Source organism: Kogia breviceps, chromosome 1, assembly GCF_026419965.1.
Source record: "Kogia breviceps isolate mKogBre1 chromosome 1, mKogBre1 haplotype 1, whole genome shotgun sequence".
NCBI lineage: Eukaryota > Metazoa > Chordata > Mammalia > Artiodactyla > Physeteridae > Kogia > Kogia breviceps.
This window is the reverse complement of record NC_081310.1, coordinates 190,829,096-190,855,439: the sequence shown is the minus strand read 5'-3', so window position 1 is coordinate 190,855,439 and position 26,344 is coordinate 190,829,096. Positions and strand designations below refer to the sequence as shown.

The following is a 26,344-nucleotide window of genomic DNA, read 5'->3' as shown; positions in this document are numbered from 1 at the left end:
GTGATTGCAACTCTTTTCTCACATAGTTGCATGGCTGAAATATTGCGTTGAATCTGATCACGATGGGACATCTGTTGAGGGAGGCTTCTTAGGTATGTGGCCAAGTGTTCCCTTCTCCAGACTTCACTTTGCTTCACCACTTGAGAAGCAGTGTTCCTGGAAAAAAGTACACAAGTGAGACGTGATTACTGGAGAAAAAATGAGACGTGACAGAGGCAAAAGGAAAAATCAAAATTATGCTAAATCTTCTCTCTCAGAAGTAACCATATATATATATATATATATATATATACATATATATAGTAGAGACTTTTTTTAGAGCAGTTTTATGTTCATGGCAAAATTGAGAGGATGATATAGAGATTTCCCAGGTACCCCCTGTCCCCACTCATACACAGCCTCCCCCATTATCAACATCAGCACCAGAGAGGTACAGTTGTTAGAACCGATGAACCTACATTGACGCATCATAATCACCCAAAGTCCATGGTTTACATTAGGGTTCACTCTTTTTTTTTTTTTTTAATTTTAATTTTATTGGAGTGTAGTTGATTTACAATGCTGTGTAGGGTTCACTCTTGATGTTGTACATCCTATAGGTTTGGGCTTGGACAAATGTGTAATGACATGTATCCACCATTATAATATCATACAGAGTCGTTTCACCGCCCTGGCCTTTCTCGCCTTCTGAGACGGCCCAGCTCTGTCTGTGGAGTGTGTTTCTCTCTAAATAAATCCACGTCTTACCTATCACTTTGGCTCTCACTGAATTCTTTCGGTGATGAGACATCGAGAACCTGAGCTTCATTAAGTCCTGAGACCAGCAGGTCCACCAATAATGAGGCCAACCCCTGGGCAGGACCCGGAGGCCCTGTAAATCACCGTCCTCCACCGGGAAGACGGTCCAATCCTGAAGGTGCCTTTGATCCTGAATCTACTGCCATAAGCAGAAGGCAGGGAGCGCGGTGGGGGATGAGGTTCAGATCAGGCCACCTCGAGCACGTTGGTGGATTCCGTGCACAAAGCCCTGGCATTAGGTCAACTCGATTTATGAGTTTCACTTCTCAGGTCACTCTATAACTACATAGTAACAGAAAGTACAGAGAATTCATTAAAAGCCACCGTGGAGTCCATAGAGGGGAAGTGGGGTGGGTGAAGTTACAGATCAGGGACATGGGAATACAGCAAAACGATGGTAACCCATAAACCAGAATATCTAGAAACTCATATTCTAGAGGTTGAGGAAAGTAAAGCTACAAGTTTAACAAAATAGAAAGAAGCAAAGGAGAAGCCAACTTCAAAGCCAGCCTGTGCAATTCCTCCATGGCAGCACACGTTTGCCTGATTGAAGCCTGGCCCTGCTGTTCTTCAGCGCCTTCCTATTAGTGTCTTAAGTAATCAACATCTCCAGTAATCCCTCTGCAGTGTTCAGGAATTCAGCTCGTCACGGGGAAACTTGTGGTTTGAGGACTTATGTTTTTTAGAAAACTTCTTTTCTTTTCAAAACTGGACATTTTTAACCCAAATAAAAGAAGCTTATCCAAAAAAGAAAAAAAAAAAGAATAGTTTCACTGCCCTGAAAATCCTCTGTGCTCCCTCCCCGCCCTGCCCCAGCCCCTGGCAACCACAGATCTTTTTACCATCACCATAGTTTTTGCCTTTTCCAGGATATTATGTAGTTGGAATCATACAACTTTTCAGATTAGTTTCTTTTATTTAGTAATAAGCATTTTCGTTTCCTCCAAGTTTTTTCACGGCTTGATAGCTCTTCTTTTTTTTTTTAAGTGCCAAATAATATTCCATTATCCATTCACCTACACTGAAGGACATCCTGGTGGCTTCCAAGTTTGGCCAGTTATGAATAAAGCTGCCGTAAATGTCCATGCACAGGGTTTTGTGTGGACATGTTTTCAACTCCTTTGAGTAAATACCAAGGGCGTGGTTGCTGAATCATGTGGTTAGAGTACATTTAGCTTTGTTTTTTTTTTAATTAATTTATTTTATTTTATTTATTTTTGGCTGCATTGGGTCTTTATTGCTGCGCGCGGGCTTTCTCCAGTTGCCGCAAGCGGGGGCTACTCTTCGTAGCGGTGCGCGGGCTTCTCATTGCGGTGGCTTCCCTTGTTGCGGAGCACGGGCTCTAGGCGCGCAGGCTTCAGTAGTTGCGGCACATGGGCTCAGTAGTTGTGGCTCACGGGCTCTAGAGCGCAGGCTCAGTAGTTGTGGCACACGGGCCCAGCTGCTCCTCGGCATGTGGGATCTTCCCGGACCAGGGCTTGAACCTGTGTCCCCTGCATTGGCAGGCGGATTCTTAACCACTGCGCCACCAGGGAAGTCCCTAGAGTGCGTGTAGTTTTTAAGAAAACCACAAATCTCTTTTCCAAAGTGGCTGTTTTGCATTCCCACCAACGATCAATGAGAGTTCCTGTTGCTTCACATCCTCGCTAGCGTCTGGTATTGTCACTACTATCATATTTTGTGTGTAACTTCCAAGGCATTTTCCCATGGAAAGAACTGTGTGATTCTAGGCAAGTTACTTCCCCTCTCTGTGCCTGTTTCTTTACCTGTAAAATGGGGATAATAGGGAATACTCACCCCTCAGGATTGTTGAGAGGATTAAAATGCATTGATATATGTAAAGTACTTAGAATAGTACCTGGCATAAAATAGGCACTACCCATATATATGTATTGATTTTTTTTTTTTTTTCAGTATGCGGGCCTCTCGCTGCTGTGGCCTCTCCCGTTGCGGAGCACAGGCCCCGGACGTGCAGGCTCAGCGGCCATGGCTCATGGGCCCAGCCTTTACGCAGCACATGGGATCTTCCCAGACCTGGGCACCAACCCGCGTCCCCTGCATCGGCAGGCGGACTCTCAACCACTGCGCCACCAGCGAAGCCCCATGTATTGATTTTTTAACTTTACAAAAGAATAATGTCACATTATACCCAATTTCCTTTAGTTTCGTTCCTAACAGTACATCAGGAACACCCTTCCATGTCAATACACACAGATCTACATCATCGCTGTCACTGATGGCAAGGAAACCCATTCTGCAGGATGTACCATAATTTATTTAGGCAGTCCTGTGTCGTGGGCATTTAAGTTGTTTCCAGTTTTTCACACTTAATGGATGAGGCTGACATAAATATTATTCACACATACCTGTTCATCTTATCTTTATCATCCTAGATGTGGAGGGATATGAACCACTTTCATTCAACAAAGATTCATCACAGGCCTCCTAGATCCCAGGCACAGTGCAGGATGGAGATATAATGGGGTCAGAAACAGGTAGAATCCAGGCCATGGGGTATACGGATGTTGGCTGTAAAATTCCTCCCTCTTCGCTGTACATTTGAAATCTTTCATAATAAAATATTGGGGAGGGCTTCCCTGGTGGCGCAGTGGTTGAGAGTCTGCCGGCCGATGCAGGGGACACGGGTTCTTGCCCCAGTCCGGGAAGATGCCACATGCCGCGGAGCGGCTGGGCCCGTGAGCCATGGCCGCTGAGCCTGCACGGCCAGAGCCTGTGCTCCGCAGCAGGAGAGGCCACAACAGTGAGAGGCCCACGTACAGCAAAAAAAAAAAAAAAAAAAAGTATTGGGGAGATAACAGCACTATCCCTGCGCTTGTAGATATTATGGTCTCAGGGAGGAATAGGGTGGGGCATTAACTGAAAAATCACTCACATGTAAAACTTTAATCGTGACAGTTGCTTTGAAGGAGAAGTGCAGGGCTCTGACCTGGTCAGGGACGGCAGGGCACCTGCAGGATGCATAGGAGTTATTTGCCAAAGAGGGGAGGGGAGGGCATTCTGGGTGGAGGGAGCAGCATAGTGGGATCGCAGGAAGCATGGAGAACTCAAGGGGCTAAAAGAAATGGAGGCGGAGGGCGGGGACTGGTGAAGGAGGTCTGCAGGGGCTGTATCATGGTGGGGCCGGGGGCTTGCAGAGCCCTGGTAAGAAGCTCTGCTTTAACCTGAGAGCAGAGAGAAGCCCATGAAAGATTTTAAGTAAGGAACTGATGGAACAGGCTTGCATTTGGAGACAGTCATCTTGGTCACGAGTGGAAAATGTACAGGAAGGTGGCCAGCACAGAACCCCGGGAGAGCAGTTAGGAGGCTGTCACAAGACACAATGGTTGCCCTCACTGTGGCAAGGGAGGGGACGGAGCAAGAGAGAAGATTCCAGGGGCATTTAAGAGAGGAATCAACAGGCCTCAGTGACGGAGTTAGATATGGCTAGAAGGGAAGTGATAGAGAGAAAGGGGGCTACAGATCTCCAGGTTTCTGGCTTGTGTTAAAAGTACAGATGTGGTTCCTTCACTAAAATCCAGAGTAAGGAATGCCGCAGGAGGACCAGGTTTGAGGGAGAAGATGAGTGTGAGGTGCCTGTAGACATCCAAAGTGAGGTGCCAAGGACGCAGCTGTCACCCTGGATAGCCAACCATATCAGTGATGTGGCCCCAGAACCCAGAAGAACATGTGCCACATAGCGGGTGCTTAGTCAAATGGGATGGATGGATGGGTGGATGGATGGATGGTGATTAAAGCCATATGTGTGAATGGTATCACTAGGAAGAAAGTATTGAATGAGAAGGGAGAGCCCAGGGCCACACCTGGGAAACTCCAACATTTATTGTTGATCCTTCTTGCCAAATCGCTCTCCAGAGAGGCTGCACAAACTTGATTCTTACAATAATGAATGAGAATAGAGGAGTGATTTTCAACTCCGGTGATTAAACAACCCCAGCCAGGATATCTCTAAGGTAATCCAGAAGGTGGTGTGAATTTCTTTTAAACGTCTTTAAAAAGAAAGGCAAAATCAAGATTAGCTTTTCTGTAAGTGCCTGCCCCTCACAGATAGCATAGAGAAGAGGGAGGCTGGATTTCTCCCAGCAACCCAGCCCCTCCCCGACCCCAGTATTACTGTTGTTGTAATCATGGCAGAATCTGGGTGTGCGTGAAGCCAGGAGAGACGTGGCCCACAGTTCTAGCTGTTCTTCAAAATCAGAACTAAAACAAGGAAAGACCATGATCTCCATCCCAGTAACAGCGGAGCCAAGCAACGTGTGCACTGTCCCCTCCCCAGTCCCAGGAGTTGCTGAAGCCTCTGTCTCTAAATCTAGTCATATGCTACCGTAAAGAAACATGGGTTGCAAAATTAAGCCATCAGGCCAGCCAGTCCAGAAAGCCTGAGAAAGACTCTTTTCAGGCAGCATTTCTCAGGCCCACCATCTTTCTCTCCAGACATCACAGAGTCAGGAGACTTAAGTAACATCAAACAGGTCTCTGCAGAATCCCTACTGCACTGATACGCACTATGGATCTGCAAGGATGGGATAAAGAATGCGATGTTTCCAAAATACATTTCTCCTTCCTTGCTGCCCTCACCCCCAGCTAACAGCTCTTGGAAAATGTTCTACAGAACACCTGTTGGGGAAACACAGACTGTGTTCTGTGATTACAGCTACTTGGTTCTAAGAAGTCAAGAAGAAGGATGGAGGGCAATAGAGAAGTTAGTGAGTACGGCCCCTTCTTTATTCATTCATTAGGAGAGGAAGTTGATGGTAAAAGGCATTTTATCTTCCAGAACTAGCAATATTATGGCAAAGCCCCAAAAGACTAAAAGAATGGAATGAGCTAGAGTATCCCCTGTGTTCTCTGTATTAGGCACTGCTGTACCTATAGTTCCTAGAGGCATGTACACAAGGATGGTGATGGTGGTGACATGGTGATGATGATTGTGAAGATGGTGAGGATAATTACGGTGATGAGGATGGCGACGGTCACGGTGGTGAGAATAATGAGTAGATGGTGACGGTGACAATGGCGGCCGCCATTCATTACTGAGCACTTACATTCTAGACGACATTCTAAGTATTTTCCATACATAACCTTGGTTCCTCATCACAACAACTCTATAAGGCAGGTAACATTATCCTCATTTTATTTTATTTTTTTTTTTTTTTTTTTGCGGTACGCAAAAAAACTCTCACTGCCGTGGCCTCTCCCTTTGCGGAGCACAGGCTCCGGACGCACAGGCTCAGCGGCCACGGCTCACGGGCCCAGCCGCTCCGCGGCAGGTGGGATCTTCCTGGACCGGGGCACGAACCCGCGTCCCCTGCATCGGCAGGCGGACTCTCCACCACGGCGCCACCAGGGAAGCCCTGTCCTCATTTTAGAAATGAAGAAACTGGCTCAAAAACTTTCTATGTGTTAGTCCACCATGATAAGTGATTCAAGGTACCTCCTGTTACTGAGGCCAGCAGGGGACCCCCAGTCATTCATCACCATATACACAAACAGTCCTAAGAGCCTTCTGTGTTCACAGCTCCTAAGAGGGGGGTAGGAACCATGGACTTGTCACTGTGTTCGTTGTTTTACATGTACTGTGTACTTTCATCTTCCAACAACCCAATGAGCCAGGTACTGTTGTTGTCTTTATTTTGCAAGTAAGGAAACTGAGTATCAATAACATGAAGAAACTTGCTCAGAGTCACACAGCTGATACGTGGTAGGGTCAGGACTCAAACTGAGGTCGTTGTGATCCTAGCACTTGTGTTTTTTCTGTGGCCCCACATGCCCTCCGAAGATCCAGAGGGGTACCAGGTACATGCCCAGCTCCTAGAGGACAGGTTCTGTCATTAACTTGAACAGAGACAAACCTGAAAGTTTCAATCCCTGGAGTGAGGGGCGTCTGATGCACACCGCGGGCCTTGCCCCAGCAAAGACCCATTTGCATTATAGCGAATAATTCTGAGTTCAGGATTTGGAGAGCAGCTGCTAAGGTTTGACTCTCAAGTGTGCGCTTACTCATTGTGTGAGCAAGTCTCGACTTCTGTGTGCCTCTGTTTACTTGGTTATAAAATGGGGTTAAGATGTCACCAGGTAGTTGTGAGGATTAAACGATGTGGTACCAAATCATGGGGTCACACATAATAAGCCTTAGTAAACGGTAGCTGCCATCCGCATCAGCCTTGAATACTTGTTGATTTAACGTGAACTAAACGTGGATGGCAGGCAGACGGGTATGCACACAGGCAGGGCAGCTTGATTTACTCACGCCGAGGTGCCTTTACCTGTGACCCCTGCCGCATCTCTATTTGACGGCTAGTCAGATTTGCTTAGCCGTGAGCACTCAGTTCTCTTCCCAGGCCTTCTTCCTCGGCTCTTGACAACGGGCTGCATTTCCTAGCTGCCGAGTGGTAAAGCTGGGACTCCATCCAGGTCCCTCTGACCTCAAAGCCCCTGCTCTGAACCACCATACTACCTGCCTTTTAAAATATTGTCCTAAGGGATAAAACGCACGTAACAAGCTAGGTCTGCAAAATCCTGGAATAAATCCCTCAGGGAAATCCAGGTTGAGTAAGTATTGTTGTATCATGTCATGAGCAGCCCAGGAGATCGGGGTCACTACTAAAGATCTGATTGGTTAAGATATCACCTAACACCTGTCAGAACGGCCGTCACCAAAAAGAACACAAGTAACAAGTGTTGGCGAGGATATGGAGAAAAGGGAACCCTTGTACACTGTTGGTGGGAATGTAAATTGGTGTGGCCACTATGGAAAACAGTTTGAAGGTTTCTCAAAAGACTAAAAATAGAACTGCCATATGATCCAGCACTTCCACTCCTGGGTATTTATTCCCCCCAAATGAAAAGCACTAATTCAAAAAGATACATGCGCCCCAATGTTCATAGCAGCGTTATTTACGATAGCCAAGATATGAAAGCAACCTAAGTGCCCATCAACAGATGAGTGGATAAAGAAGATGCAGTAGGGAATTCCCTGGCGGTCCAGTGGATAGGAGTCGACGCTTTCACTGCCATGGCCCAGGTTCAGTCCCTGGTTGGGGAACTAAGATTCCACAAGCTGCATGGCGTGTCCCCCCCCAAAAAAAATAGATGTGATATAGATATATCTATATATCTCTCTATGCAATGGAATACTACTCAGCCATAAAAAAGAATGAAATTTTGCCATTTGCAGCAACATGGATGGACTTGGAGGGTACTATGCTTAGTGAAATATGTCAGACAGAGAAAGACAAATACTGTATGATATCACTTTTATGCAGAATCTAAAAAATAAAACTAGTGAATATAACAAAAAAGAAACAGACTCACAGATATAGAGAACAAACTAGTGGTTACCAGTGGGGAGCGGGAAAGGGGGAGGAACAAGTTAGAGGTAGGGAAATAAGAGGGACAAACTACTGTGCTCACTTCAGCAGCACATATACTAAAATTGGAACAATACAGAGAAGATTAACATGGCCCCTGTGCAAGGATGACACGGAAATTCATGAAGCACTCCATATTTTTGTGACCTGAATGGGAAGGAAATTCAAAAAAGAGGGGATACATGAATACATACAGCTGATTCACTTTGCTGTACAGTAGAAACTAACACAACATCGTAAAGCAACTATACTCCAATTTTTAAAAAAGAGGTACAAACTACTATGTATAAAATAAATAAGCTACAACGATATATTTTACAGCACAGGGAATATAGCCAATATTTTATAATAACTATAAATGGAATATAACCTTTAAAAATTGTGAGTCACTATGTTGTACACCTGAAACATACAATATTGTACATCGACTATATCTCAATTAAAAAATAAAAAAGCTGTGACCTAAAAAAAAAAAAAAAATCTGATTGGTGAAGGATTACTGCGTGGTCCCACTGGAAGATAGGAAACATCTAAGGAGGACCTTAAAAGTTAGCTCCCCTCTCCTCCTGCCTGGTTTCTCAGCTTCTTTTGATAAGGGAAAGAAAGGACTTTTTACATTTTTCTTTGCAAACTCAGTTGATTGTGTCCGTTTCTGCAAGACTTTGTTGCAAATAAAAGGCTTCCCTGCATACATAGAAAATCGCTCTTTCTCAGATATCCAAGATACACAGTATTTTTATGGGGAAAAAAAAAAAAAGCAAGTCGTAATACAATATGCACAGTGTTCTCCCCATTCCCCCCCCCCTTTTTTTTTCAAATGCCAATGTCTGACCACAGGAGAAATCTGGAGGAAAAGACATAAAAGTGTTGAGAGTATTATCCCAACATGATGAGACTGCGTGAGCCTTGACTTTCACTCAGTCGTTCAACAACTATTTATTGCAGGCCTACTGTGTGCCAGCCACTGAGGATACAGCGGGGGGACACTTTCCACTTGATGGGTTTCTGCCCTGTTTGGATTTGTGTAATAGGCATGTGTAACTTTTTTTTTTTTTTTTTTTTTTTTTTTTGCGGTACGCGGGCCTCTCACCGCTGTGGCCTCTCCCGCTGCGGAGCGCAGGCTCCGGACGCGCAGGCTCAGCGGCCACGGCTCACGGGCGCAGCCGCTCCGCGGCACGTGGGATCTTCCCTGACCGGGGCACGAACCAGCGTCCCCTGCATCGGCAGGCGGACTCTCAACAACTGCGCCACCAGGGAAGCCCGGGCATGTGTAACTTTTGTAACCAGAAATATAATCAAGAATTGCTTCTCCCAAAGAAGAAAATCCCTCTTTCCAACAGCCCAAGTCAGCATCACGCATCTCTGCCATCTCGGGATTCTCCCAGCACCCCTCTCCTCACGCACCCTTCACATCAGCCAGCCCAGCCCTTCACTCTCCAGCCTCTAGTCTCTCTGAAAAGAGAATGACAGACCTAGGTCTGAATTCTGACCCTACTGCTTACCAGCTCCATAGCTTAACCTTGCTGAGCGTCTGTGTCTCACCTATAAATGCAAACACATTTCCTTGCTGGGCTGTTTGTAATGATCAGAAAATATCACGTGTTAAACTCCTGGCACGGTGCCTGGCACACAGCAAGTGGTTAATACTGAAGAGCTGTTATTATAATATTATTATTCTCACTCTTCCAAGCTGGAAATTCTCAGCAAGTGGCATTGTCAGAGGTCAAGGGCCCAGGCATGAGCCTGTTCAGCTCCCCTCCTGTCTCTCTCCGCACCCATCTTTTCTCCTTTCCCTCTATCTTCCCTCACTACGTTCTCTTTCCAAATACAGCTCTTCCCTCCCTGAGTCTCCCCTTCTCTCTCCCTCCCAGACCACCTTGTGCACAAACTCCTGAGTCACGACCTCCTTCTTCAGCGCACACAGCCTCTCACTCCACCTTTCTCCTTTGCCATCAAACATGCGCTTCAAGCTGCTGCATCTTCACTGGGACCACTGCTCCTTTAGCTCCTTTTCTACTGATCGTACTCCTGTCCTGTCCCTGCATGACACCCTGTGTGCTCACCACCAACTTCCTACTTTGTCTTTGCCTCTTTGGCAACTGACGTGGCCCCCCTGCACTGAAGCCCCACCTTCCTCGCCCCGCCGTGCTCTCTCTGGCCTACCCAACCCTCTCGGTTTGCTTTCTTGAAACTCTCTCATCCTTGATAATTACAGCTTGGGTGGGTGAAGCTCCTGGCAGCCAGTAGGTAGAGGCCAGGGATGCCGCTAAACGTCCTACAGTGCCCAGGACGGCTCCCACCGCAAGGGCTGTCCAGCCCAACACGTCGAGAATGCTGCACTTAAGAAATGCTGCTGGCTCCTTCATCTCTAATACATCCCGGTCATTTTTCTGAAAAAAAAAAAAAAAAAACACCCTTCCTTAAGGCAACTCACTGCTCCATCAGAAGCTGAAACAGCAGTGAGTACGTCACTGTGAGCCCAAGCCCTCGCTCAGCCATTTGCCAGCTGTGTGGTGTGCAGCAGCCACGTGTCCCAGAGCCCGACTGCTTCAGGTGTAAAAGGAGGCGATGGCGGGACAATACAGTGGGGTGATACGCTGATCGCTTAGCAGAGGGCCGGGCACCCAGGTCACACTCATGACATTTCAGTGATGTTTCAATCAAGTTTATACTCTTTAGGCTACTGTCCTAGGCTGGCCCCAGATTGAACTCAGCTTTTTCCACCCCAACTCTTCCCTCTACGCCTCCCCTCCCGCATCATCTGCTCTACCCCGGTTAAGCTCCACCCTCTTCCGGAACATGCACTGCATTTCCCCACCTCTCATCCTGCCTCCTGCCTTCACGCCCCATAGTAGTTTCCTATGGCTGTTCTAACAAATTACCACAAACTCAGGGGCTTAACACAACTCCTATTTATTCTTTTACAGTTCTGGAGGCCAAAGGTCCAAAATCAGTTTCGCTAAGGTAAAGGCAAGGGGCTGCTTCCTTCTGGAGGCTCTAGGAAACAATCCGTTTCCTCGCCTTTTCCAGTCGAGAGATTGGAAAAGGCGAGGAAATAAAAATTCCCCGCTTTCAGGCTTCCCCGGTGGCGCAGTGGTTGGGGGTCCGCCTGCCGATGCAGGGGGCACGGGTTGGTGCCCCGGTCCGGGAAGATCCCACGTGCCGCGGAGCGGCTGGGCCCGTGAGCCGTGGCCGCTGAGCCTGCGCGTCCGGAGCCTGTGCTCCGCAACGGGAGAGGCCACAGCAGTGAGAGGCCCGCGTACCGCGAAAAAAAAAAAAAAAAAAAAAAAATTCCCCGCTTTCGCTGGCTCATGGCAGAGGAGCATCTTCAACTCTCTGCTTCTGTCACATCACCGTCTCTGTCTGTCTGTAGTCAGACTCCCTGTGTCTGCTCCTTGTAAGAACCCGTGCAACTATATTGGGTCCACCCAGCTAATCCAGGATAGGCCCCACCTCAAGATCCTTAACTTCATCACATCTGCAAAGGTCCTCTGCTCTGTTAGGGAACGTCCATAGGCTCTAAGGATTAGGACCCAGACATCTTTGCGGGGGAGGCGTCATTCACCCGGCCACGTCTTCCATTCTGAAACGCCATCCGCTCCAACTCTGCATACCCGCCAATGCGCACGCCCAGTGGGTCCTCAGCTAAGCAGTCATCACTCCAGGTGAATGATGGCGCCTCCTCTGGGACCCTCACACTGCCCCACTCCTTCAGCCATCATCTCCACGCCACCTGGAGTCCCTGCCTGTTTCCTCCCAGGCACTTAGACCTTGTCTCTCACACCGAGTGGCTTCCTATCACCCCCTGCTCAGCTCACGTGCTGCACACAGCACACACGTCGTCGACAGGAGCTCTGCAGATGGTTTTTATCGTCCACCCACAAAAAGAAACTTGGATTTGAGCCCAAACGAAGCTGATCAACAATTTTAAAAACACAAGGTGGATGGCAAGTCGCGTTTCCTTGACGCGAGGGCAGCGTTGCCCTCACCCCCCGGTCGGCAAGCTCTGTGAAGCCATTATTCAGAAAGCAAAGGAAGTGAATTGAATTGATACTTACCTTCTTCTTGCTTCTCTCTTTAAGGATTGTCTTTGTATCTGAAATACCTTCTGGAACATTATAAAAAAATTTCAAGCCGGACCCAGGAACTTCAGGTAATCTTTCTTTGAACTTCAAAAAGTTCAAAGTTCAAACTTTTGAACTTCAAAAGTTCGTTTCATCTCCTCCTTAGAATTTACCTAGCCCTGAGCATTTGAACTCTGTTTCTCCTCTGTTAGGTAGTCAGCACACATCCTCCAAAAGGTGAAATGATACCTCCATTTGCACACGAAATGCTTCAGACAGGGTGGCTGAGATCTCCCAGGAGAGCAAGGAGGCTTGTTTTCCTCTGTCAAAAACCAGAAAAATTTAAATGCCATCAGATCTTTAAAATTCTTTATTAAATGCAGTGGAAGAAGGACAGCTAGCCACAGTATAGGCAGCAGAATTACCAAAAGTTACATAATGTCAACATTTCAGAGGCAAAATTATTCTTAGGGATTGTATCTCTCTGGTAGCTATTGCCGTATTAATACTGTATAATAAACATCCATAACACTTTTAGCAGTGTTCCACAGTTATTGTCTACTGATCACACATCTGGGGCCAGCCGCTAGGTGGGTCCACTGGTCTTGGATGGGCTTGCTCACATGTCTGGGTGTTGGCTGGACCTTGGTCGATACAGGCTGGCCTCAGCTGGAGCAGCTGTGCTCTGTTCCACGTGTCTCTGATCCTGCAGCAGGCTGGCCTGGGCACGTTCTCATGGCGCGAGCAGAGGAAGCAGAAATCGGGAAGAGAAAGCAGGCCCAATCATGGAGTGCTTTCCAATCCTCTGCTTGTGTTATGTCTGCCAACATCCCATTGGCCGGAGCAAGTCACATGACTGAGTTCAGTGTCATGGGTGGGCACTGCAAGTTACAGAGCCAAAGATATGAATAGAGGAAGGGTGAAATATTGGGACCACCATTACGATCAACCCCAAAGACCATCTAGTCCAGGGGTCAGCAAACTTCTTCTGTAAAGGGCCAGATGGTAAATATTTTAGGCTTTGCAGGACATAAAGCCTCTGCCACTCTTATCTGACCAGCTGTTGTAGAGCAAAGGCAGCCGTAGACATATGTAAATGAATGGGCGTGACACGCATGCTCTGCTCCAAAGAATTTTATTGATAAAAATGGGCAGTGGTCCATAATTTGGCCTGCAGACAGTAGTTTGCCAACCCCTGATCTAGTCCATTCTCCTTATTTTACAGAGATGGACAATGACGTTCAGAGGCTAGGTGACAGTTTCAACGTCACACAGCTAGTTGGTGGAAGAATCAAGACAAAAGCTCAGGCCTTCTGGCCCTAACTCACTGCTTTTTCTCTTACATTCAGCAAAGAATAACAAATAAGTCTGACTACCATTTACTGAGCACCTACTATGTGCTAAACACTGTGCTAAAAGCTTTCCATCATTCTCTCATTCTTACAACTCTAAGAGGTAGATACTAGTATTAACCTCATTTTCTCTACGAAGAAGTGTCTAGAAAGAACTAGAGCTGAGATTCTATCTAGATCTAGAGTCTGAGCTCTTAACCACATTGCTCTACTACTTCCCTACTAGCTACTAAGCTAGGCATCATTTTTCTGTGTTTTGAAGAAAGTTTCGTGAACCTTTGTCCCGCCCCCAAAGGTAACGGAAATGACTCCCGCCTTAGTCCTGGCCCCCATCAGCTGCAGTTTCCCTTCCCCTCATTTCAGATCAAGATCAACAGTTCTCAGGAAACTCAGCAGTATTTGCTGCAAGAAAAGTTACAGCAGCATCTGGCAGAGAAAGAGAAGCTGACCGAGGAAAGGCTACAGCAAGAGGGGAAGCTGAAAGCCAGAGTCAAGCGGCTAATGGAAGAGAAATCGGTAAGATGGTCCCCATCCTTCTCTTTACTACTGGAAACCGATGAAATGGGCTTTCCTCTGAGAAACAGAGGGCGCGTACTTAGGTGGAGAAATCTCAGCAACTCCTTGTTGGGAACTAAATTAATTAAAGAGGGTGAATGATGTAGGAGGAATTAACATGAAGCTTGAGTGCTAAAACTCAGAGATCAACTTGAAGAGGCAAGGTTATTGAAATGTCTAGAAATGGTACTTTGTTTATATGCTGCAGCTGATTTTATGGATGCAAATCCCAGCCGTTGCTGCAGGTCCTGGTTTGTGTCTAAGTGTGTGCAAGACCAACCAATAGTATTTCAGTCTTCTGCTTTTTCTTCACACGTATCAGGGGAAACACATGGCCAAAACTGCTACTTACTTTTCCAGAAACCAGCCAATTAGAGGATACTTTACAGTAGCGCCTCTCAACTCAAGGGTGTCCACGGATCACATGGGGATGTTGTTAAAATGCAGATTCTGACTCAGCAGGTCTCAGGGGGCAGCCTGGGATTCTGCATTTCTGACCAGCTCCCAGCTGATACTGATGTCACAGCTCTGCAGACTACATTTTCAGCCACAAAGTCTTAGAGGAAGGTTTTCCCCAAGTTGGCCGATAAGAACCACCTGGACGCTGGTGAAAAATACAGGTTCTTGGGCCCCACCCCAGACCCACTGAATCAGAATCTCAGGAGAAAGCTGGGAAACTGCAGATAATGGGCTGATTCTCATCCTTGTCCTTGAGTTGGCCCTTTCGGATATCCAGGGACCCGCCATGAGTTTAACTACCTCGGTCGCCATCATCCTAGATCAGTGGCTCATGACTTTGGCTGCACTTTTGTCACCTAAAAGATTAAAAAATACTAATGCCTTGTACCCCTCCCCCCATCCCACCCCCAGGTTCTGACCTAACTGGGGTGAGGGTGTGGCTCAGGCACTGGGATTGGTAAACTCTCCCCGGTGGTTCCAACGTGCAGCCAACGGTGGAGGGCCACTACGTGCTGCCCCTCCTCCACCCACCTCAAGACAGCAGCACCAGATCCACTGGACCCCAACTCCCCCCCAGCACCTCCTTTCTTCCCCTGAGAAGGACCGGACCTGCCATTTCCTCCACCCTCACCAGGGGAAGCTTGGTGACTGCCTGCTTGGACCGTCCTTCTCTGTCACACAGACCCACTCTCCAGACCTCTCCAAGAGGCAAAGACCTCTGCCCGTTCCCTTTCATCCTCTAGTTCATGCCCTGCTACCTCTTCTCCTGTTTGCCTCTTTCTCTGCCTTTCTGCCTTTTGTGAAATAAAAGATTTAAAAGGAGGAACCACCTGACCAAAATCACCTGTGAGCCACATAAAGGTATTATTAACAGCCTTAAATCAAGGCAGCTCCCTCCAGAAGGGCAATTGGACATAGAAGAAGCCAGTGCCATTCCATAGAGAGGGAAATAAAACCAGAAAGAACCTAGAAATCTTCCCCAGACTCTCCGCCTGTTTCCTCCCTCCTCTCTGATTTTTCTCCCTTGCCAAAAGTCTTATCTTAGTTTTAACTTTGGTTTGACTTGTTCCCACTGTGGATGTACAGTATTGCAGCCCCGGCACGTTCAGCGTCACCTTGGACACCGGCCTGGGCCTTCCAGACGCCCATTTGTAACATCGATTCCGACAGATACAGGGTTTCAAGGGCTGACATCAACCTCCCTTTAATCACAACACACCTCAGAGCGCACACCAGCCCGTGCAGAGCGGGACGCGATGCCAGGGACCCACCAAGACAGAGCACCGCTGCTTATGTCCACTGTTGTTCTGTCGAGGGTCATCCTTCCCCAGACAAGCACGTTGATCGGCTTGACCCCAGGGACTCATCTGAAAGGACTGCTCCAGACTCGAGTGTCAGGTGCCCCGATTTTAAATGAACCTCCCTCATACCACATGACACCATCACCCCCACCCTTTCTAAAAATTCTGTTTGTCAGAATTCATTCATTAAGCTCCTCACGAGTCCTAACTTGTCTGAGGACTCTGTTTCAATGGTAAGAAATTCTAGGTTCCCTTATGGCGCTAACCTTCTTTTTTTTATTATGATCTGTTAGCAGCAGTCCTCTGATTTGTGCACACGCTAATGGTTTAAATCAGGGATCAGCAAACTTTTTCCGTGAAGAGCCAGATAGCATCTATTTTCAGTTTTGCGGGTCGTGTGGTCTCGGTTGTGGCTTCTCAGCTCTGTTGTCGCAGTGCAGGGGAAGTTGTAGGCAACCCACGATGAGCATGGAGGGATGCCAATAAAACTTTATTTACAAAAAAGCAGGCAGCAGGCCAGATATGGCCCAGATGCCATAGCTTGCCAACTCCTGGCTCTAGGGTCAAAGGAACCAGGGTTCAAACTCCTGTTGATGTGATTTACTAGTAAACTGAACAGATTCCTTAATCCCTCTAAGCCTGTTTCCTCCTTTGCAAAGTCGAAATGGCAGAAGAACTGATTGATCTTTACTAGTGAAGAGTTATCATGTGACAAGTATTTCATGTTCATCATCTCATCTGCTCCTCACATCAACCCAATGCAGGAAGCACTATTACTGTCCCCATTGTACAGATAGGGAAACTGAGGCTTCTAAAGCTTCTCACTTGCCCAAGACTATACATCTAGGAAGGATCAGCCGGAGGCTCTAATTTGGGCCTACCTACTCCAGACCCCATACTCTTAGCCCCTAACTATACTGCCCACAGTTTTCTGTGGGGTTGTTGTGAGAAGTGAAAGAGTTCATCAGCACAGTGCCTGGTACAGAGTCCAGATTCCTACTATGGTAACCACGTCTATTAAACAACAGTCATGACTTTCAGGCTTTGGAGGAAACCATTTCTCAGGAGAAAAGCAGAGCGAAGGAAGCATTAGAAGAAGAACAGAGCAAAGTCCAAGAGCTGGAGAATCGCTTAACCCGCCAGAAGGAGGTACGCAGCTCGGGGAGATAGTTGGCTCCAGCCCAAATCCGGCTTGAGGGCCAAATGGAAGAAGTTTAGAACCACAGATGATGGGGAGAAGCGCGTGGCAGAGTTTCCTAGAGTGATTTGTCCTTGGGAGGGCTCAGCTAGTCTGGGAAGAAGCAAGGGGGACTCTAGGAGAGAACCCTACAGCCGTGGCCTTCACAACTAGTTGGAAAAATTGTAAACAGCGTAAAAGACAGCCTTAGATAGGGGACAAGTTGGGACTGGTGACATGAGCATTTTCTGCGCAGAGATTGTATCCCAAATCACAAAAATGGAGGAATTACAGGATCGTGGGACTTCAGGGCTGCGTGTATCCTCCAACAACATCCTAAAGCCATCCAGCCTTCAGCTCCACCACCAAGGCATTTTCTGCAGCCTGGGGCAGTCCATCCCAGTGTTGATGCCTTGGGCTGGCAGAACATTCTTCCTTTCGGTTGAATTGACTCAGACTTTCTCCCAGAAGGGTTTCAATCCTCCACCCGCCCCCCGGGCTCCTGCAAGACCCGTCTATTGAATACTTTCTCTTCCACAGAATAACCTTTTATAGGTGCTTGAAAAGAGAGGCACCTGCTCCTCTCCAGACCCAAGTGCCATTCACCGTCCTGGAGCATGGCCTTGTTCCGCTCCTCTGAGCTGCTCTGTGTTCCAGAAGTCACAGATGGGCAGCTCACTGGCTGAAAAGGGCCTGCAGACATGTTATGTTTGGTCCTATAGTGTTTTATCTTGAATTCATAAAATATACTGAGAAATCCAGATTTCCATCCTCTCTTGAAAAGTTGGGAAATCTGTCCCTCCTGTCCACTTGGCAAAAACGGGCCGGAGTGGACCCAAGTAGCAGAAGTTTGCCACAGTCCTCGCCATTCCCTATTGCCTTACACACAACCCACTTCACTTTGGGTAACTGTCGAGCCCCTGTAGGCATCTGAGTTTGCAACCCATCATCTGTGTGCTTCCTAAAGCTTTTGTAAGCAAACCTGGACACAGTTCTCCAGCATTTGGTGGCCTAGAGCAGGACTCTTCTCCCCCTCATTGAAGATGTTGTACTTCTATGGATGTGTCCAAAATGGCTTTTGGAAAAGCCCTATTACAGTGTCCACTCATACTTACCTCGTGGTCACCCTCAGATCCCTGAGTCTTTTTTACAGAATGTTTTCATTAGCGCTTCAGTCCTGGGGCAGCGCAGAGGAGTGAGGAGTGCAGGCGTTGCAGCCTGGCTGGGCTACTTACTGGCTCAATAGCTACCTTCTTTAAAGGATGGCTGTGGAGATTAGAGATAATGTACACTAAAGTGTTTGACCCAGAATCACCACTCAAAGAATGGTAGCTATTAATACTATCAATCACTGTACTTCCACTTCTGTTTACGCACTTGCCTCCAACAACCCCCCACTGCATCCCTACTCCTCAGAGGGAAACCCTGGCCCACCCACCAGAGAGGGAGAAATAGGGAGCCTGGTGGGCAGGGCCCATGCCATTTGAGCCGATCCAGAGAGGGAAAGTGTTTATGTGTTGGGTCTCACTCAGGTCTCCGGCGCAGCTGTGCTCTGCAGGCCTGTATAAACAGTGTCAGTACCTGGTCCTGAGTTATTTCTCCAGGGGTGGCGAGGAGGAGGAGGGTGTCACAGGGGTTCACGGCGGCCAAATGCCACTGAGAGGTCATCAGCACAAAGATGGGGAAGCCCCTTGATTTTAGAGATCTCGAGGTCACGGGGCACTTCAGGAGGGAGATTTAAGGAAAGCCTGGTGGTGGACAGCCCCATGTCTGTGGCCGGGTCACCCAGGCCTAGGACAGCGCCAGCCCACTTCTCCCGGCAGGACCTCTCCGTGGCTTCTTGTCAGGGGAACCTGAGATTAAAATCCCAGACACACACTTCGATCAACCTCAAACAGTCATTTTCACTAGGTCATCATGAGGGTTTGGAGGTAACGTTAAAGGTTAATTCCCATGACCTGCCCAGGAGCGTGGGAGGAAAGTGGCCCAGGGGGACGGGACCTGGGCGTGAGTTGTACGAGGACAGCCTTCCCTGTAGTGCGTAGCGCCCGTCTCGGCTGCAGAGGGGCTGCCGAGAGCAAAGTCCCGCTTTGCTCTACAGCAAAGCGTAGACGTGAGATCAGGCTCAGTGGAGCAGGAAAATGTCGTAGCCTGAAACCCTCCTCAGACGCTGGGCTCCCTCACGTCTCATGGGAGACGCCAGGCGCCTGTGATGTTACTGCTCTTCTGCTTCGTTGAGGGCTGGTATTGGAACAGCTGAGCGTTGGCGTCTTTTAAACTGCTTTTCACTGCAAAATATATTAAAATGTGTAGTATTTCCTCCATATTATGGATTAGATATTTTTGCAGGCTAATCTCGGACCCTAACCACCCGCTGTAATGGAAACCGTGTTCCAAATTCCAGGCATCTGCCAAGCTGGTGTTTAAAACACAACCTGTCTGAGAGTTGAGGTGCCCTTCTTTTTTTTTTTTTTTTTTTTTTGCGGTACGCAGGCCTGTAACTGTTGTGGCCTTTCCCGTTGCGGAGCACAGGCTCCGGACGCGCAGGCTCAGCGGCCATGGCTCACGGGCCCAGCCGCTCCGCGGCACGCGGGATCCTCCCGGACCGGGGCACGAACCCGTGTCCCCTGCCTCGGCAGGCGGACTCTCAACCACTGCGCCACCAGGGAAGCCCCCCCTTTTTTTTTTTTAACATAATGATGATGAATATGAGGTGCCCTTTCTTGCAGTGACTAGAAACGGGCCTTACCGGCAACTTCTAGCCTTCTGCCGTTTGCATAAACCATTTAACTGAACGGCTTATCAGCAGGCTGCTTCCTAGATGAAATTCCCTGACTGCGGCACTAAATACCAATCACAGCCCGAGCTCGCGTCCTCTCAGAGCGTCCCTTGTGAGCTTTGCCCCGACCCCTCCTAGAGATTGTTCTGTGTGGCTCATTAATTCAATACACTGCCCTCCTCTAGAAACCTGATTGTCTTTCCGAGATTTATTTCAACAATGGGAAATTCCATTATTAATGAGATTCTTCTCCTTCTTATCACAGAGGCTGCCTGGCACAATGATAAGAGCTCAGACTCTGAAATAAGACAGGATTGGTCGCCTCTGCTCGCTGGCTCCCTGCCAGGGCCTCCACCCACAGGCGATGTGAGGGGTTCAGTTCTGGCCTCACCACTAACAAACTTCATGGTCCCCGCACCCTCACCAATTTTCCCTTCTTTAGTTTCCTCATCTGTTAAATGGAGACACTCACTTCTCTGATGAGGTTGCCGTGAGAGTGACGTGGGTGAGAAGCGCTGGCCTTGGGCCCTGGCACGGAAGACCAACCCCCAACGTTTGCGCTACCGTCACTATAATTAGTATCATCGTTATTAGCAATTTTCCCCCTAAATGTGCAGGCAACCAAAAAGACTGGTCATTGATTTTCAGATTTTGGAGAGCAGCATTGCCCATGAGAAAAGAAAAGCAAAGGAAGCCTTAGAGACAGAAAAGAGAAAAGTGCGAGATCTGGAGAACCACTTAACCCAGCAGAAGGAGGTATGAGGAGCAGAGAGAAAGAAATTGGGCGGTGGCAGCCAAAAGCCCTTTGGAAGGAGCTCCAGAACCAGATGTGAGGCTGTGTTTCGGTGCCCTGATGTAGAGCAGGTGGTAAAGCGGGCAGGTGGGGAGCAGTGCCTCCGTTCAGAGTGGCCGATATCACATCGTAGGACTCACCAGCTGTATGACCGTAGGGCAGATCACCTAACCTCCTGTGCGTCAGTTTCCTCATCTGTAACACGGGGAGGGATGCAGTCCCTGCCTCGCGGGATTAAGTTAGTTAGTGTATATTAAGTACTTGGAACTGCACTCGCACACAGAGGGCCATCTCCTAAAGCACTGCTGGCCAACTACCTAGGGAAGGAGATGTACTCCAGGGGAGACGCCCTGGGGTGGAGTCTGGCTCAGTCCCTCAGCCAGCATCCTCCTCCTCATCGAAAGGTATTTATGATGCACCCAGCGTGGGCACAGTAGGAAAACACCCTCCTGGCTCCAGCCTCCTAGTTTCGTAGACTCCAAAGTAGACCCTCCCTGGGCCGATGGACAGATAGAGACACAAACATTGCAGAGTAAGATGGAGTAGACGGTACACAACCTGCTCACACGGTGGTCACATCAAATAAGCGACAGGGGTCAGTGCCTTCTGGAACAGACGAGAAGTACACCCTCAAGGACAGGGTGATGTGGGAGGGGGAAGGGGTGTCTAAGTGCCAGGCCAAGGCCGAGCCAGTGACATCCACTGCCACCAGCCCGGGAACTGGGCTTAGCAGCCTCACTTGCCCGGAGCCGCCGTGAAAGGCAGGTCCCAAGGCTTAGAGGAGGGGTGAATGCCCGAGTCCTGCCCTGAAAGTCAAAGAAGGGCTCTCCGGAGCCAGGAGGCCAGGTGGCCATGCCCTCAGTGACCTGTGATGGCATCTCCAGGAGCCGGACTCTAGGGACAGAGGGACACACAGACATGTGCCGGCCCTCGTGGGACTTCCAGAAACAACGCTGGTGACTCAGTGAATTGTTTAATTCCGTTTTATTCATCCACCTGCAAATATTTACCGAGTACCTACCACGTGCCAGAACTGATTGGGAGTCAGGGATACTGCAGAGCACTAGACGGACCACAGCCATGCCCCCCCACTCTAGGGCGGAGGACAGACAACCATGTAACCAAACACAGGTGACTCCAGAGCCACAGGCTGCGGGGCAGACAAAGCCACGGTGGGTTAGAGAGTGGCCGCCGGCGGGGAGGGCCTCTCCAAGGAGGTGCCTTTGAGTAAGAACCGGAGGGCGGACGCAACACCACGGGAACGTCTGTGGGAAGAGAACGCCACTAGGTCAGGGCTCCCAAGTGCAAAGGAGGGGGACCGGAGTTAGCCAGAGGGACGGGGGCAGGACGGGAAGAATGAAATCAAGCTGGAACAAGATGGAAGCCAAATGAGGGGTCAGAGGAAGAAAGCCGGAGGGAGACACAGAGTAGGCGAAGCGAGGCATGGCAGCAGAGCTGGGTGGGCTAAAAGCGTCGATTCTGGTCCCAATTCCAGCTCTGCCCTAACATGCTGTGTGACTCTGGGCAAGCCCCTTGCCCTCTCTGTGCCCCCATCTCTCATGTGGGTGTAGTGACAGAGGTTTGTTTCGAGGAGTCCGTGCATTCATTGCGAAGCACCTCCACAGGTGAGGTCAGAGTCCCGGTCGGGTGGGGAGGATGGAGTGCGTGGCGGGATATGGGGGCTGGACAGTCAAGCAAAGACCTTGGGAGTGAGACTGTGCCAGCCCCTGCAGGGAAGTGAGGTCAGAGCCCACACAGGGCGAGGGAGCTCCGACACAGAGCGAGCCTTGTTAAGGGGGAGAACCCAAACTGTGGTCACAGCTGTCCCCAGATCAGCCCTTATACAGATGGGCCAGGGGTGGGGTTTTAGAGTGTGGGCTCCTGCTGAGCAGGGAGGCAGACTCTGTGTCAGTCTACGTTTGAATGCACGAGCATGTCTCCTGCCTCCAGGTAGGGTGGGGTTGGAATCAGGAGGACAGCTCAGGCAAGGTCCAGAAGCCAGGCGGCAGGATGGCTAGGGCAGGGCACTGGCATCTGAACTGGCACCACCGCTTCCTGATGGTGTGACCTTGACGCATTACTCATCCTCTCAATTCCTCACCTACAGCCTCCGCGTCCTCACTCGCAAAATGGGGCGTAGAGGCCACCTGGGGGCTCGCGTTCAGCGCTCGTGTTGCAGAATTTAGAGAGAGGGCAGTGTCATCATCACCATTTTCATTTGTAATTTGCCAAGCGGCGCAGAAGAAGAGAAGGGAGGGCGCCCTCCCTCGGGGCATGTGGCCTCTTACGTCAGGCAGGACGCAGACTGGCAGGGTGGGGTCTGGACAGCCTTAGGCAGACTTGGCAGTGGGAAAATGCCAAGCCCATGCAGGGAGGAGAGTCAGAGCCCAGGTGGGGCGGGGAGGCCCGCGTGCAGAGCAGGGCAGGGGGGATGGAGGCCCAGGACGCAATGCTAGAGCAGCAAGGCCACCCACCCCCAAAGTATAACAATGTCAGTAGTTTTTCTTTTTACCCAATAATGCATGTTCACTAAAGAAAATTTAGAAGGTACAAACCAGTGAAAACAAGAAAATATAAATTACCATCATCTCAATTCGCCCCAAATAGCCATTATTTATATTTTGGTACATAGCTTTCCAGTCTTTTGTTTATGCATATATAAATTATTTATTTCATTAAAATGTCGTTCTTGTGAACTCTATATTTGTACGGGAGGCATAACTCCAAGAGTTTCAACAACTGCAAATAGAGTTTCTCGACCCTACTCTTGCTGTTTCCCTCCTGGGGCTTGTGTAGTTGAGGCTGGGCTCCGGTCCCCTCCCCATCACCATATCTGTGGGGTATATGTTCTCAGTCCCAAACTGTCCTGGGCTTCGATTTCTGGACCCAAGCCTTTGTAGGCTGGAGAGAGACCGCCAGTGTCCTTTGAAGCCACAGGCGTCAGGCCCGCTGGCACAGGAGGTGTCTCCCCCAACCCCCTCCCGCCCCCCACCCCCCACCCCTGCCCTTTGCCTCTCCTGCCCCACCTCCCAAGAAGCCAGGTACTTCCCAACAAGGGACCCCACTGGTGCCATCACCTGTCCGTTCAGTAGTTTAGTTCGTGGCTCAGCGCCAAATGCCTTGAACTGAACACTCACCAGCCTGTCACTTCCTGAACACCAGCCCAGAAATCCTGAAAGACGAATAACTCTCTTTTAAGGACACAACTAACCAAGACGTGACTCGCGGGTTCTCACCATGCCGGGCACACCACCCTTCTCACCTCTCTCTCCAGCGAGCATCCCATCCCTTGAGCTCTCGCTCCCAAACCCTGACTCACCGGTGTCAGCGATTACTAATCCTGGCTTCGCCTTGCCGTGTCACTTCCCTTCCTTTCTCGTGCACACACCCTCAGACCGCTTGTTGTTGGCTTCCAGATTTCAGAGAGCAGCATCGCCTATGAGAAACACAAAGCGGAGGAGGCCGTGGAGAAGGAAAAGAAAAAGGTGCAAGATCTGGAGAACCGCATCACCAAGCAGAAGGAGGTATGAGCCTCAAAGAGGAAAAGACATGGAGGAGCACCAGGTTCTGGGGGCCGGCGGTCTGGGTTCAGATCCTACCTGTGCCAGCCCCTGGCTGCGGGACGTGAGGCAGGAGTCGCCACCTCTGTGCCTTGGTTTCCCCACTGATGAAATACAGATGATCCAATAGATCGACCTCATGGAGTTGTGAGGCTTGATTGCTAACATCCACAGAGACAAGCACCCGGCACTCAGTGAATGCTGCACGTTTTATTATTGTTGTTGTCGTTATTATTATTATTATCTCACAGCCAGGAAGTGGAGGGGCAGAATCTGAACCCAGGACTACCTGACTCTAGGACTTCTCATCATCACCCCCTCCTCTCTCTATCCTTGAGCTTGGTGTAGGCTCAGCTGCCCGGGGTCACAGAGGGGGCGGCAGGATATAGATGCCTGAATGTCTGATCGCCTTGGTGCTATTTCTCCACCAGAATCTGTCATCATCGCTATCATCGCCTTCATAATCAAACCACGTTTACGATTATTACTGGGAGTAGGAGGTGCAGTAGAAGCAGAAGTTGTTGCACAGGACCCTGTCTTCTTGGGAACCTCCAAGCTGGAGGACTGAATTCACCCCTCCTGGGTCCCAGCAGTACAAGACACACACACACACACACACACACACACACACACACACACACACACACACACATGCAAGCCGGTATCTCAAAAGTCAAGGCATATGATAAACACACAACCTGACAATAGTGGGTTAAATTTAAATACAGGTAAATACAATTTCAAAGGATTTTCAATACCAGATGGGGCTGAGACTTCCACGGTGGTCCAATGGTTAAGAATCCGCCTTCCAATGCAGGGAACGCGGGTTCGATCCCTGGTCGGGGAACTAAGATCCCACATGCCGCAGGGCAACTGGGCCCGCACACGCTAGAGCCCATGCGCCACAACTAGAGAGGAGCTCGCACGCCGTCACGAAGAGCCCTTCCACTGCAACGAAAGATCCTGCATGCCGCAACAAAGATCCAATGCAGCCAAATAAATAAATAAATAGACCAGATGGGACTAAACAGATCTTTAAGTCTATTCACATCGATCTCAGATCGTTTTCTTCAAAGAAAGGTTCCCAAATATTAGCATACATAGGATCAATGGGGGGTAATTTTTTTCTTCGTCTTCTTTTTCTTTCTTTGGCTGCGCCGCACAGCATGCGAGATCTTAGTTCCCCAACCAGGGATCACACCCATGCTCCTTGCAGTGGAAGCGTGGAGTCCTAACCACCAGACCGCCAGGGAAGTCCCCTGGGGGGGTTGTTTTAAATGCCCGATCCCGGGGCTTCACCCCCAGAGATTCTGATTCACTGTCTGTAGGGTGGACTCAGGAATCTGAATCTGCATAACCAGCAGCCCAAGTGGAGCTGGTGCTCTTGGAACAAGGCTACTCCAGGAAGACTAGTGCCAGTGAAGCACATCTGGATTACATATCAGTCCCGGGCACCACTTTAAGAGGGGCCTGGACCAATTGGAGCATCTCCAGAGGAAGCAGAGCAGAGCTGGGTGAAGTGACGCAAGACTTGTCAGCTCTGCGCTGGTGCACCTGTGCAGGAGTCCCCGTGGGCAGGCGGACACTGCAGGCCGCGAGAGAGCCCAGGAGGGGCCATCTCTACACATAGCCTTGTTCCCCAGTGATTCACCATGGCTCCTCCACACAGTACTTCAATTAGGGGTAGGAGAAAAGGAGAAATTATAATTTTTAAGTAGATTATTCAGGGCAGAAAATGGATTAGGAATGAGACTTATGCAAAAAAAAAAAGTGTGTATTATGAAATCAATGAATGGGTCACAGTTTTTGTGCGTGTGTGTGGGGGTTTTTTTTTTCAGTATGCTGGCCTCTCACTGCTGTGGCCTCTCCCGTAGCGGAGCACAGGCTCCGGACGCGCAGGCTCAGCGGCCATGGCTCACGGGCCCAGCCGCTCGGCGGCATGTGGGATCTTCCCGGACCGGGGCACGAACCCGCGTCCCCTGCATCGGCAGGCAGGCTCTCAACCACTGCGCCACCAGGGAAGCCCTGGGTCACAGTTTTTATTCCAGCAGTTACAGTGAAAGGTTGTGTAGTTCACAAGCAAAACTGGACCAAGTGCTCCTGGAAATGAGACCATTC

The 26,344-nt window shown here is 49.2% G+C and overlaps 1 protein-coding gene and 1 non-coding gene across 7 annotated transcripts in view; both read left to right on the top strand.

Moving 5' to 3' along the window:
- The window catches only part of FHAD1 (forkhead associated phosphopeptide binding domain 1), a 140,226-nt gene that overhangs the window by 79,759 nt on the left and 34,123 nt on the right, over nt 1-26,344 (top strand). For 5 of the 6 annotated variants that reach the window (XM_067017010.1, XM_067017009.1, XM_067017007.1 and 2 more), the window contains 4 exons: nt 12,269-12,339; nt 13,966-14,118; nt 16,959-17,066; nt 24,083-24,190. In XM_067017010.1, the coding sequence (XP_066873111.1) occupies nt 12,269-12,339; nt 13,966-14,118; nt 16,959-17,066; nt 24,083-24,190 (440 nt within the window). The remainder of the gene's footprint in view (nt 1-12,268; nt 12,340-13,965; nt 14,119-16,958; nt 17,067-24,082; nt 24,191-26,344) is intronic. The other variant, XM_067017008.1, reaches the window with a different exon arrangement.
- LOC131747465 (U6 spliceosomal RNA) lies at nt 8,222-8,328 on the top strand. The gene has a single exon (XR_009332917.1). It is a non-coding gene; the product is annotated as a U6 spliceosomal RNA (small nuclear RNA).